This window comes from Podarcis erhardii, assembly GCF_964252035.2.
Source record: "Podarcis erhardii genome assembly, chromosome: 1".
In the NCBI taxonomy this organism is placed as follows: Eukaryota; Metazoa; Chordata; class Lepidosauria; order Squamata; family Lacertidae; genus Podarcis; species Podarcis erhardii.
The window spans coordinates 22,499,215-22,513,936 of record NC_138497.1 but is presented as its reverse complement, the minus strand read 5'-3'; the positions used below and the strand labels follow the sequence as shown (position 1 = coordinate 22,513,936).

The 14,722-nt window shown below is 41.8% G+C and overlaps 1 protein-coding gene across 2 annotated transcripts in view; it reads right to left on the bottom strand.

Annotated features, from left to right (window-relative positions):
• The window catches only part of BTBD7 (BTB domain containing 7), a 73,957-nt gene that overhangs the window by 6,590 nt on the left and 52,645 nt on the right, over window positions 1-14,722 (bottom strand). For both annotated transcript variants that reach the window (XR_014155924.1, XM_081859014.1), the window contains exons 4-10: window positions 12,045-12,253; window positions 10,490-10,565; window positions 9,251-9,411; window positions 8,864-9,007; window positions 6,898-7,087; window positions 3,257-3,435; window positions 1,726-2,154 (exon numbers count right to left, since the gene is read on the bottom strand). Coding sequence is in view for 1 of the 2 variants with exons in the window: in XM_081859014.1 (XP_081715140.1) it covers window positions 1,726-2,154; window positions 3,257-3,435; window positions 6,898-7,087; window positions 8,864-9,007; window positions 9,251-9,411; window positions 10,490-10,565; window positions 12,045-12,253 (1,388 nt within the window). In the remaining variant the exon portion in view is untranslated. The remainder of the gene's footprint in view (window positions 1-1,725; window positions 2,155-3,256; window positions 3,436-6,897; window positions 7,088-8,863; window positions 9,008-9,250; window positions 9,412-10,489; window positions 10,566-12,044; window positions 12,254-14,722) is intronic.

The following is a 14,722-nucleotide window of genomic DNA, read 5'->3' as shown; positions in this document are numbered from 1 at the left end:
GTCCTTCTGATACAGAGCAAACACTCACCAGGCTGTTAATAGAGTAGACCTCTGCATGTTTCTTTTCCAAACACTATCAACTAAGTGCAAAATAAATCCATGGAAATAAACAATCCTGGTTAATCACCTCCCATTCCTTTCTGATTTGACCAAAGCTATGGAGTCATCCGAGTTAAGCAATACTTAAACCTTCAGACTCCTGAAAGGGGACAATGTAGACTTTTCAGCTGCAGGGTGCACAATGCACTCAGAAGGTCTAAACATGTAACGACAGATCATTTCCTTCTCCAAATGATTTAACAACAGCTGGATTCCAAGCCGGCTACCACAAACATGCAGCCACAGTCAGCCTTGTCCAATAAAATATTTATCTTGTTACTCAGACCAAGCAAACAATATGGATTTAGCAGGAGGAAATGATCTAGACTAGTACACAGCTTTCTAAAGAATAATTACAAAGGAGACAATTCTTCAAGGAACAGACGGGAAGTGAATTTGACCTATTTCCATTATGGAAGACGAATTGTTAACTTAACAGATCCTACTTTCAGTGTCGGAAATTCACATTTTGCTCAAATGTTACCAGATTCAGCTGGCTAATGTATCAATGGCCTTTCTTTTCTAATTTGTTCCAGACCAGCCATTATTGTTGTCTTCAGTGTGTTTTATATAACAGCAACCAAAAGCCACTGCGACATATTTATAAAACAAGCCAGTTTTAAATGATTATATTGGACACTGTATTTTCCTTACTTACAGCTCAGTTTTGGTCTGTTTAAAACAAACAACAACAACAACAACCAGGCCTTAACCTTGACTCATTAAGCTATGCATTTTCTCTTAAGCCTATCCCATCTCTTTAGAACCTTCCCATGCATTATTCAGCTGAGCACAAGCTGATTTAAAAGTATGATCATGAAACAAAAATCCTCAGCTTTGGATGCCATCTATGCTGGTTTCCAAAGCTTGAAAAAACCTGATACGTGCCGTAGGAAAAATCGACTTCTGTCGTACCAGAGTTTTTTGTCCCTTGACATCTAAAGGGGGTTGGAAAAGAATGAAACCCTAAGAAGATGGTTTCTTTTAAAAAATAAATTATAAAAGGAGAGCAAGAACTCCTTTCATTACCATCTATGCTACTCTATCTTCCCCTTCCATTTAAACCAAGGGTGGATTCTTACTATGCAATTATTTGCTTTATTTTACGCATACGGGCACCATGCATGGCAAATGCCAGAGGAAATGCATTACGCTGTTAGGGGAAAGGGCCACAGCTCAGCGGAAGAGCATGTGCTCTGTAGGCAGACGCTCCCAGGTTCAATCCTCAGCAGATCCAGGTAAGGTTGGGAGAGCCTTCCGTCTGAATCCCTGAAGAGCAGCTGCTGGTTAGTGTAGACAACACTGAGCTAGCCAAGCCAATGGTCTGAATGCCCCTGTGTTTATTACAAAGATATTCCCAACCGGATGGTTTGTTGGGCGAATTTGTAACCCACAAAACAAGACAGAAGCTGCATCATGGTTGCACGTGACCGCTATGGAATAACCCATGGGTAGACTTCCAGAAAACTACCTAGTTGCTCAGTGACAAAGCCGAAAGCCTTTTGTACCGGCAAATTCCAAACAGCTCCTGTAAACACAAAGGCCTGTTTGCTTCACCAGGGCAATGCATCACTCTACCTTAACATCCATGCATCTGGAGTTTGTGTATGTCTGTGGCATACTTACTACTTGCTTTTCAGCAGCCATCACAGCTGCTGCAGCAGCAACTGTTTGTCTTCCCAGTCCTGTAGTGTTAGTGCAATCGGGAGGTGTGGCTTTGACACCAGGCAGGTAGATGGGAGGGGGGCCTTTCGGTGCTGTTCTGGCATGGAACAGGGAATGGTTGCAGGGGTAAGAAAAGGAACGCGAGGGGTGCTGGCTCTGCGCCCTTTGCTTCCAGCCGACTTTGAACTGATTGTGGATTGGAGTAGCCGGCGGGTGGTAAGGAGGCGGGGGAGGGGGCAGCGGTGGATGGAAGGCCACAAAAGAGTCTAATTCTGTAAACATGGTTTCCGCTGTGGGCGTGCTGTTCACGCGACACCGCCCCGGCTGTCTCAAGGTCAAGAGCGGGCTTTCATCCCCAAAGTGCTCATCTGGAAAGAACTTGTGAGGATTCTGCAACAGTAAGAGAGAACACAAAAGAGGCTGAAAAATCCATAGGAATTTCTGCTACAAGGCCTGGGCATTGCTTACTCTGCATTATCTGACCCTGCCACGTGCGTGTGTCAAACAAACAAACAAACAAACAAACAAACAAACAAATAAATGTGCTTTTCTGGAGTCCTAGTCTTCAGCTCATATTGCAGCAGCAAAAAAAGTTAAGTTAGGCATCCTAATACATGACCACTTTTGCTAATGCAGCTGAATTCCTAAGCTACAGATCTTCCACGTCAGCAGTCAGGTATGGAAATAGAGGTTTTACACTATATAATTATTTTGCAAGCAAAAATACACAACATGTCAGTTGCAATCATTCTGCAGCATATGGCCACAGTTTTGGAGAGTGCAAAAATATACTCGGCTGTGGTGCTCCTGTTCCGTTTTTAAACAGCACAAAACTCTTCTGTACAAATCTCTATTTTGCAAAGCACCACTGGGTGGCTCCCTCTATGATTTCTTTTTATAAAGTATGTTTTCTTAAAAACAAAAGCTCCCTCACTTTCTTGCTTGGAACAGCAATCTTTAGATTTTAACTTTTATTTCCCCCCCTCTCCAGAACCAAATTTTTTTGTTTGGCAAGGTCAGGGAGAATGTTGATGTGACAATGCAGGCTTTAGACTGAGATTCTCAAGCTTGTTATCCTTTTGCAGGCCTGTGGTTTAAAAGCTCTAGAAAGTAGACTTACTATGATCAGCAGCAATTTGCATGCTGGGTGTGGGGTTTATTTTTCTGGGGCTAATTCATTTGGAACATCCAGGGCAGAGCAGCACCAAGAAGTACGAGGAATAATCTCCTGGCTTCTAATTAGACATGAGGAAATTTGGTGGGTGTCTGTCACCTAACATAGCCTCCTCTTTCCTTGCCTAAAAATATAGCAGCAATGCTACCTAACATTCCCATTATTTCTTCCTCCACTCACGCCTAAACTGCTGCACACTTCATCTTAAAACAGGCTTACATATACAGTCCCATTTTCAAATAAATCACCATCATCATGATAGCCGATCAACTTGAGGACGGCCAAGTGTCTGCTGAGGTTACTGTCCATGCTTCATACCTGCAAGAGCTCAGCGGCAGAATCAGAAAGTCCAAATTCCCGCAGTACACGGATCTGAATCTCGTAGCTGACAGTGGCCCCTTCTCCACAGTTCAGAGCATAAGCTCTTTGCACCTGCTCGGTATGGCGGAGCTCCTGCAGCCGCTTGACCATCTCTTTCACAACAGGGAGACGAGGAACTGCAGAAACAGCAACAGACAGAAAACCCACGCTGAAATGACTTCCTTTGCTATTCGAATGAGCAGCAGCTGATTCCATGGGCCAACAAGATAAGGCTTTTAAGGAACTGAGCCGGGACTTGTTTGCGCTAAGTAAAGCCATGCAGAAAAGTGGGTTAGGAAGCGCAAGTGCTTGGGATACTGAGCTCTGCAGAGGTAGGTAAGGCAGGGCAGCAGGACCCTATCTCCTCCACCAGCCCCGCGTGAACAATGAATAACTGATGCTGAAGGAAAGGCACTCCACTTTCCTCTGCCTTGCATATCCCATGTTTGCTGAATTGTTGATGTGTCTTGTGAACTACCCGTTCGCAACCTGTTTTGTATTTTCATAGTAAGTGGGTGCCTGTTGTAAGCCGCTTTGGGCACATCTAACTGTGGAAAGGAGGCATATAAGTAAACTAAATCAACCAGCCAACCAATCATCTGGTTGGCCACTGTGAGTACAGGATGCTTGATGTGCCTTTGGTTTAATTCAACAAGGCACTTCTTTCTTCCAATCTAGCTGCTGCGTTAGCCCAGCGAAAGCCTGACACCTTCCCTCTGCCTGCCAACATGCCCCAAGAGCCCTCTTTGCTCCTAGTCCTCTGGCTTTGTCCTTCCATAATAATTTAGCATGCCCTTCTTTCAAGAGTTATCTCCCCTCCTTCAGCAACCTCCCAGTTAACCCCTCCAGCCAATCTTGCCTTCTGTATGTACTACTTTCAAATGTTTGCTGAGAGGATGGGAATTATATTTGATGGTCGCAGCTTTCATTAAGACACATTTCCCCTCTACACACACAAACACCCCTTGATAACTTATTCCTTAAAACACACCAGCAGCAGAAAAACCATTTGCTTGGAATGCTGATTTAATAGCATTGTAGAACTGTAGAATTGGAAAAGACCAAAAGGATAATCTAATCCAACCACCTGCAAAGCAGGAATCACAGCTCAAGAAGCCAGATGACCACCCAACATCTGTTTAAAGCAATATTCTATTTGCTTCTATGTCAGCAAGTTATCTTTGTGAATCCCGCTTATCATGTCCTTATCAAATGTTTTGATGCAGAGTATCTTAAAATCTCAAATTTACACTTCCTCCGGATGGAACCAGCCATCTCCAGATTGGTTTTATTGGCACACACTTGATAGGTTGGGTTGAAGGCTGAAATCACAAGACCACTGGAGAGTCAGTAATAACTTCAGAAATTTTAGGTTTTGTTTTTTTAAAGAACATGCAACTTCTAAGCCAACAGAAGCTTGGGGAAATTCCACTCTTGTTAGAGAACTCATCTGATTTTGACTCTCCTTGGAAGAGATCACATGAAAAGTTAGTTAGACACTCTATTAAGATGTCCCAGGAAAATTCTTGACAAGCGCTTATCAATGCTTTGAGGAGCAGCATTTCTGAACCCAGAAGGGCCAAAGGGAATATTTATGGTTGTGGAATTAGAAATCAAAAGTAAAGTATTTGTGTATGCATTGTTTTATTTGTTTTAATCCCAAACCACCTTCACCAAAAGCAAGAACAGAACCCAACAAGACATTGCGGATTAAAATATCCAGTTAAAATATATCAGAGAAGAAAGAAACTAAAATGACTATACAGCTGCCTATTTCCCAACCATGAAAAGTGAGTCTGGTTTTACTGTACTGCCATCAAATATTCAAGTTTAGGCTATGTCAACTGTCCAGGGGCAGGGAGATCTCTTGCTGGGGAGATGCTACTTAAATGTCTCTTTACATGCCCTTGCCATTAAAAATTGACTCTAGGAGAATACAATGAAAAGAGCAAACTTCCAGATAGTCATCGAGAGCAGTTTCCCATAGGGCACATAGCAAATGGGTTACAGAGGCCATGAATGACCGTGCTGCTAATTCATGAACAGAAAAGAAGGTTCCCGGCTGAAACTGGAGACTTGAGCTATCTCTGTAATGTTTAAAAAACACATTCCAATGTTCCTTTGGAAAATAACTTTCCTCTTTCGACTAGCCTTCAAGGTGGAGATTTTTAATCCTAGTCAGTATCTAATGGAATTGTTTTTCTATGTGTAACTGTTTTAACTGGGGGTTTTTTATATAAAAAATACACACACAATTGTTGTACATAAATTTGATTCTTTTGTAAAAATTGCTTCAATATGCATTTCATTTATGAATTGCTTTAGTAAACAACAGCAGCAGCAACAAAAATAACAATAGAAAAAGACCAACCAAGCTGCCCTAGGCCAGGTGTGGGAAACCTTTGCCCCCCAAGATGCTGCTGAACTACAACTCCCAACAGCCTCCATAAGCATGGTCAAAAAGGCCAGGGATGATTGAATCTGCAGCTCAGCAACCTCTGGAGAACCGAAGATTCCCCACACCTGCCCTGAGCAATAACCAGCCTATACAGCTTAGCTGACAGGTCATTTACCAGTTCTTTTTAGGTCCTATGTACTGTGGGGAAAGAGACATTGATCAGAATGCAATAAATAAACGCAGCTGAAAATGGCATGAATTAAATTAAAGGAAGAAGACCCCTCTATGCATTTTTTTGACATCATTAGAGCCCTTGAATGGTATCAACTACTGACCAGAAAATGTGTCCTTTCCCCCCTCTTTTTGACATAGCTCTCGTTTTAAGTGCTTTAAAGCATTTGTAACTTTTAAGACACTTGATTTTGAGGACACACTTTATTTCAACATCAAAGCTGAAGCCAATTGACCAGGACAGCACAGCTTCACTTCTTCACGGTAACAATCACTGCAGCACTTTTGATCTAAAGTGTTCTTTTGTTTTCATTTCCACTAGTGTCTTCCCCCCTCCTGTAATTTAGATGGCTGTGATTAAAAGCAATTTGCAGTCCATTTCAATTATTGTGTCAGATGCCAAGATCCAACTGGTATTCATGTATCTTTTATTCTACAAAGGTTTTATTTGGAAATGGATACCCTTGAAAGCAAAAAAATCTTAAATCTGTCACTGATAAAACCTTGCAGGTCACGGGGATCAGTTATTTTATCATCACATTTTCAAAATCTATTCGTGTAACATATGTGGGATTAGTTTGCTGTTGCTTTTTTAAGACTGGGCGCTTGGACAGACTAACAAGAATTCACAGATTCACACATCAAAGATTCACAAATCAGCATGTTGACACCCCTCATCACAAAACACACCCACCCACCCACCAGAACTGCTTTCCTGTTTTAGATGTTAGAAACAAAAGCATGTTCATCATGTCAACACTATCAACAGGGCTCTGTTGGTTTCTACACCACAGTCAAAATGCTCAGTTTCTTCCTTTGACAGCATGAGGACTAGGTTCTGCATAAGGTCCTGGACAGCATCTTATCACTTGCTCGTGAAACTCTGATCATGCGGATTCTGAGCTATTTAACAACATTTTTAATATTGATAACGATAAGCAATTTATTATGGATCAGCTTACATACTCACCTGGGATTTCATTGGCTACAACTGAAGGAGCGCTGGATTGGTTACTGTTTATTTGCTGGTGACTTATCATATGACAGCACTGTGGAACGGCATTGTTTACCATGTAGAGAGTATCTGGCACATTGGACATTCTAACCATCCGTAAACGAACCAGGTCAGTCTGTTCCACCATCATCTCATCTAGAACCGACTGAAACAACACAGGTTGAAACATGAGAGTTTACTTAACATTTTCTCTGATTTCCTGTCAACATAAAGCAATAAATGCCATCAGTGTGACATTACATTATCTTCCTTTTCCAGATATGAAACACATAAAAATGACCTGACCATGTTCAGGAGCACATGTTCCCTTTAAAAACATCAAACATTGTGTTCTTTTCAGTCACTGATCCTCATCCATGCTCATAACTTAATCAGAATAATGACATAAACTCCAAAAGCCTCAGCCCAGCACTAGTACTAAAAACAAATTAATAATAGTAATAAAAACGATCCACTTCTACTGCTGCAAAACTCCACACCTCATTCCCACTTGAGCAAAACCTGAAGCAGCTCTTAAGTACAAAGATTGCTGGAGGCTGCAATGCTTGCCTTTAACACATCTGAATACTTCTCTGTGAAAGGAAGAGGGGTGCACAATCATCTAAGGGTCTTTCTCAGTAATAGTCCCCCATTTGTGGAATGCCCTCCCTAGTGAACTGCATCTGCCTCCCTCATGTATTGGGTTTCAGGGGGAATTTAAAAATATTCTAGTTTATACAGGCATTTGATGGCTGAAAGGTAATGTTCCTGGCAAACCTGAATCCACTGACTGAGAGGATATGATTGCTTTTAGCTGCTTTTATAATGTTTTTACTGATATTGTCATTGATATGTTTGCCACACTGGGCTACTTTGGGAGGAAAGGAGGGATATAAATCACCACCACCACCATCATCATCTACATACAAGACCACAAGTAGCATGTTCATACAGTTACTGTGGGAAAAGGGAACCCTAACTTCATTCTCTGTGCCCAAGGAATAGCCCCCTTGTTGCTTCCAGCCCCTTTTTGTTCACCTATGAGTTACCTAACATATAAACATGAGTCACAGCAAGTATGTCTTTTTGTTTAGAAAGCAAATATGAACTTATGGCCCAGGAGAATAAAACTCAGGGAAACCCAAAGAGGAAACGAAAAAGAATGTAAGCCCTTTCAATGTATGTACAAGGGGGCAGCATAACAGGCATGGAAAAGAGAGCTGAAACCTTCTTCCGCTGGGGATAACTGCACTAATGTATCGGTGAGTTACATAGATGGAAGGACTTTTGTCTTCTGTTTGGCCAGATGCCCATATTCTCTGCAGGTGCAGCCAATGCAGTGCCTTCCAGATGATGGACCACAACTCCCAGAACCAATGGTCAGGTTTTATGAGACATGTAGTCCACAACCTCTGGAAGGCACTGGAGTGCTTTTAGACACTCAGCTCTTTTTGAACACCATTGTGCATCCGGAGCATAAGGACGCAGGTGGCGCTGTGGTCTAAACCACAGAGCCTAGGGCTTGCCAATCAGAAGGTCGGTAGTTCGAATCCCCACGATGGGGTGAGCTCCCATTGTTTGGTCCCAGCTCCTGCCCACCTAGCAGTTCGAAAGCACGTCAAAGTGCAAGTAGATAAATAGGTACTGCCCTGGTGGGAAGGTAAGCGGCGTTTTCGTGCACTGCTCTGGTTCGCCAGAAGCGGCTTAATCATGCTGGCCACATGACTCAAAAGCTGTACGCCAGCTCCCTCGGCCAGTAAAGCGAGATGAGCGCTGCAACCCCAGAGTCGTCCGTAACTGGCCCCCGGTCAGGAGTCCCTTTACCCTTTACCTATGCATCCAGAGCACTTTGTTCAGACGCATTACAAAGCAAGGTTGTTAACTGTGAGGTGAGTTATGAGGCACACATTATCAGAACCTACTAAGTAGTAAGTCTTATTACCTTAGCCTCCTCCACATATGGTGAAAACAGCCTTGGCCTCACATAAATGCCCGCATTCTTTTGTCGCAGCCAGGCATTTGACTTTCCACCTTCCGCTGTCGGCAACATATCCGAAGGAGGAGTGCTGATGAGACCTCTCTTCATCTTTAACAGAAAAAGGTGGCATCTTACAAAAGAGTTCAGGAATGTTTACGTTCTTTGTAGACAATAAACCATTTGCAACATATATGGGCAAGCTGGTGAATAACAACCAAGCCCAAATTAAGCTTTTTTTCTACACCAAATTTGAAGGTCTGCAGTAAGAGTCATCTGCAACATCCTCAAAAACAAACAAGACATTTATCTGTGTGATATAATGCCCCACAGTGACCTTAAAGAGACACTCACAGAATCAGTCAGGACTTCACTGTTCATAGGCAAAATATGCTCAATACGGACAAACGGTAGGAGAGGAGAAAGGATCTCTTTCAGTTCCTCAATGTCAAGATCTCGCCTCTTTACACCTCGCTTGTTCACACTGTGAGCTGTGCCACTCAGCAAATTGGGCTCTGCAGGAGGGGAAATAAGCAGACAGTTCCACCTGAGCATTTTTAAAAAATCTATATCTCTTCTACAGCAAGGGATGAAAGCTAACGAGAGATTCCCATACGGTTTGATATAGCTGGCTTGTCTACCAGGATTTTAAAAAGCAAGGACACATATCTCACAGAAAGTCATTTATTGCAAAACTATTTTTCTATCTGACTGGGGTTGTTACTGAAGCTGTAGGTCCATTCTTTGCAGCTTCTTCAGGGCTTTACATTCGCACATCATCCCAGGATTTTTTAAGAAACAATAGTCTTTTCTACAAAGGAAATCCTACCATGTGCTTAGGAAAAGAAAAGGAGTGCAAGTCAACAATGCATCTTTACCTTTAAAGGTAATTTTAAATATCTTGCCACTGCTGCACCAAGAGAACAGTGACACAGACTCTGCTCTCTGAGCGACCATGCTCACAATGCCTTGCTTTGAGGAACTGCCTTTGATAAGAACAGTTTTATTCAAGTGGATTGCCTCATTCATCTGAGTGCAGCAGGCACTTTCCAGTGCTCTTATCTGAGCTGCTCCATCACCACCCATCAAAGTGAATGGAGGAGTTTTAATGGGCAGGGAAGCTCTATGTGAACACTGGAGTTCTTATGTCTGCGAGGAATCTGCGCGATCGGGGCGAATGAGTTTAAGGCTCAAGATGCCAGAGAGATGTCATGAATTTCGGTACCGAGGCATAATCCATCAGGAACATCTCCCGAAATGGGGAAGAGATGCTAAAATAGAGACAGGAATGGCCATAAATAACTCAGTGGCAGAGCACATGTTCTGCATGCAGAACGGTCCAGACAGGTTCACTCTCTGGCATCTCCAGTGAAAAAGATGCCAAGTAAAAGAGTTAGGAAATCTCTCTCAGATTCTGGAGAACTGCTGCCAGTTAGTGTGGACAAAGCTGGTAGTACAAATCGGGCAGCTTCATATGTATTATACATCTCTACAGTGAAGGATCCAGGGTTTGTTCAGCTTTTTAACTTACAGATATCAGTTTCTCTTTTAATTACTAGTTTAGATATGCCCATTAAGAAGTACCGTACTTACCTCGGTCTGCTATTCTTTTCATCAGCTGATGTTCACCCCATTTAACAAGATACTTCAGGACATCTTGCTCACTCGCCTTTCAGAGAGACATTCAACAAATGAACATTGGAGCATCAATGAATTACACCCAACCAAATTGCTCAAAGCAAACAGCATTTATTACTCTTGCTCACAACAAGAGGGACCTCTCAGAATTCTAGATAAACTGTATAAAAATGCAGCAAAAATATTATTCCTATAACACAGAAGAATTTATATGTGGGTGGTATACAACACCAAATTGTTCAATTTAAATTTAGACTTACAATTTGCAAAATGACAATTTTTGGAAAAATAAAGCAACAGATATCTTAAAGCATATCCTTGCTCATATCCTTAAGACTATAAACTTTTGCCAATAGGTACTGAAGATTATAAATAAGATTATACTGTTACCAAAAATTTCAACATCAAAATATGCTTCATGGGGTATCTGAAAGGCATAGTAAATGAGGAAGATCTGAAACATAAGATGATCACTAACCTTAGTCACTAACCTCAGTGATCCTAAGCCAAGACCACTACAGCTAGATTACACCATGCTAACACCATGAAGCTGATTCCGCCCCCGCCCCCCAATATTCTGAATGTGCCAAAGGACAGCAGGGAGGGAAAGGGCAAGAACTGACAACAGATAATGACTGTCTACTAAGACCAGTAAAGATTTGTGGGCCCCTAACTCTACTTTAAGACATGTGTGTGGAAATATTACTAGCAGTCTGCCTTTCTAATTAAGGATGCTCAGGTATTCTCTTCTGGCATAAGCTAGTTGTATGGACCAAAACAGTTTCCCACCCCCATGACACACCTAGAACCCAAATCACATAAGCATGTATTGAAACTGCAATAGTAAGTAAGTAAGTAAGTAAGCAAGCAAGCAAGCAAATAAAGCTCATTTGAGATGAGGTAACACACACTAATGGTGTTTCCTCCATTGATTAAATTGCAGAATGGGGCCGGGGGAGGGGGAGGGAGAGCGGGCACTGAGTAGTTGAAATCAAAGGGATTTTGTACAGCTCCTGCAAGAAAAGTGTTTAAATGATGAGCTAGATTTTCCCTTTTCTTCCCCAAGACATACGTTTTTAGCGTGAGAACTACTATATAATTTCCATAAACCTCTGAACAGGCAAGGCAAAAATTAAACCAAGAAGAGTTTCAGTTAAAGTAATTTGCAACTGCTTCTAGACTATTATTAGGCTTTCAAGAAATAGTTTATACTGCCAGTTTGGGTTGGGTTATGTGCCAAGAAAGCAGAATAGTTTTCTTAATCACTACCTCTGCTAGAGGCTTGTGTGTACATATGCCAGAATAAAGAGAGAAAGAGTCCATTCTGTACACACACACACACACACACACACACACACACACACGGCTCTCTCTCCCCCCCCCCCCCAGCAGTTAAGATTGAAGATCAGCATGCTTCTGTTCTGTACTACTGGTAAGTGATTAACAAAACTGGGTTCAGGACATAATTGGGTACAATTTGACACACACAGAGAGAAGGAGAAATGATTACCTGTAAGTAGTCAGACTGGATGGCAGTTTGCAGGTGGTCTTTGCCGAGTTCATAAAAGACATCTGAAGTCATGACCTGTGTAAATTCCTCACAGAGGAAATGCAGTGCTTGGCGATGAACCCACTTGGAGCCGTACGGCTGAGAACTCCACTTGAGAATGGCAATAAAGGTGTCTAGTGAGATGCTCTCAGCGATAATATCCTCACAGCCTACAAAGAGCAGAACACCAAATACTGTTCAGTGAGGTCAGCTCTTCAGGAAGGAACACGAAGTGCCACTGTGTATAGAACTACGCCTGCCTTTTAAGCAAGATTACAAAAGGATTTAACTACCAACATCTACTTAGTGTTTAACACAGTTGTGAATGGGGTACAAAATTTCAGCCTAAGAATCCAATTCATGGGATGTGTCGTCCTGTAGTGTAAATTATGTGGGCAGCAGTTCCCCAGCCTCTTGGCCAGAGGTCTTTATAACTAGAGATCCTTTTATTGAACTGAAACTGAATCTGGGCTACATACATTCAGAGACTGCACAGCGAATTATGGCTTCTTCATGTACACTTCAGAACTCTATGCTGTAAGTGCCACTTCTCTTTTAACAATAAATGTGTCTGCAGTTCACTTTACACGGAACTGAATTAAGCATTCAGTGTAAATTAAGTTACCTTCAGGTACTTGTGCTAAAGTGGCACATACCATGTGCAAAGAACTCAGAATTGCCTTAATTATTTTGTATAAAAGCTTACAGCTTTGGTACTTTCTGGAATGAAGTCAAGTACCTATGTTGTCACAAACTGTTTTAAATGCTATTTCTGTCCAAACTTCAGTTAAACTTCTTAGAATTATGCCTAATCTAATTATTTGTTGTCAGTCCTGCAGTATCCTAATGGTAAACTTTAAGCATTTGAAAGCTTTTATTAAACACATATTTCAGCCACAAATAGTTTGCCAGACAATTGTTATTTGGAATTCACAGCTAAGAAAACATGATTACTATACATTCATTATGCATATATTTTAGATAACAGGGAATACTATTCAGAAGACCGCATCATTTTCTTCAATTGCAGCCTTGAAAAGTGCCAATAATTTTGCAAATCAAAGAAGCTCAATCCCTTAAGTATTTTAAAAGGACTCAATTGTGAGAAAAGCAGGGAGATCATGAATACCATACAGGAGATTGTTCAAAAGACACACAGAATATATTTATGAGAACAAGACAGTATACTGTTTTATTTAATCCATTTGGGCTGGCGTATAATGAATTAAGCGGAATAGAAAGGCAGCACATTTTTAGCAAAATCACACGCAGATTTTGCATAGGGAATGGTGTGCTCCAATAGAATGCAAATATTTTACACACATTAGTCAGAGTTTGAAAAAAAGAGTCAACATAAATGCTTACCCTCTAAAACTATTTATAAGCATATCAGTATCTATGTTAATCACATATGGCACATCAATTGCCTACAAGCCACCTCATTTTCAAAATCTTTCCAAAAGAGCATCAGAAGTCTACCCAGCAAATTTACATTACAGTAGCCAAAGTCACAATGCTGCTTGTAAACACAATGGACTGCAGTAGGTTGTTATTTTCCTTCTTTCAAGAACCAATATAGCATAGTCAAACCTTGGTTGTTGAACATAATCCATTCCGGAAGCCCGTTCGACTTTCGAAACATTCGACAACTGAGGATCAAAGGGCGGTCAGCAAAGTCAATGGAGAAAAAAGAAGAAAAAACTCCCTGGAAGCCATTTGGCTTCCAAAAATAGTTTGAAAACAGGAGCAGTTACTTCTGGGATTTCGGCATTCAGGAGCTGAAACGCATGATAACGGAGGTGTTCGGGAGCCAAGGTTTGACTGTATATACCTTCAATGACTATGCCTCTACCAATGTACCTCTTATCAATGAAGACAGTGGGATGCTTACAAACATGCTGGGCTTCAAAGTCAAATTCGAGTCCCATCCATCCGTCACAGAGATTATATTCTAGACAAGTTAAGCCACTGCACAACACAGAAATATGATAAGAGAATAGCAGGGTTTCAACGGTAAAGAATCACATGACAGCTTGTCAAACTGTAGAAATGTTGATCTCACAGTCGGATCATTTCAGCATTAAGCTTGCTGACAACTCAAGGTTTCACCTGTTCAGTGGCATAGCATTTGGTGGGGGGGGGCACAGGGAGCAGTCGCCCCAGGCACAAAATTTTTAGGGGTGCAAAATTTCAACACCCAGCGCTGCCTCAATACAGCTGCACACTTCCATCATCGGACTCCACTGAAAACGGTTTCTCCATGCAAACTAGGAAGTGACCTCTCCAGACAATGGAATGACTCTTCTTATCTCTACAGCTGCAATCTCCTGATGCAAATGCCATTAGGGAGTTCAATGCACACGTGTACTCCATCCATTTCCCACCTCCCACTCTCCGCACGGCCCTGGCAACCCACGCTACACCACTACACCTGCTACTTGCTTTTTCCAGACTACATCCAACCTATCCAACTTCTGGGTACAAACTGCCAGAATGAGCATACCTCATGATGAATATAGAATGAGTTCTAATCCTCATAGATGGGCTGGAGCCTAAAAGAATAACCTGGGTCCACTAGACCAGTAGCCTTTAACCTTTTCAGATCTTTAACACAAACACAAACATGGGATTTGTTTCTT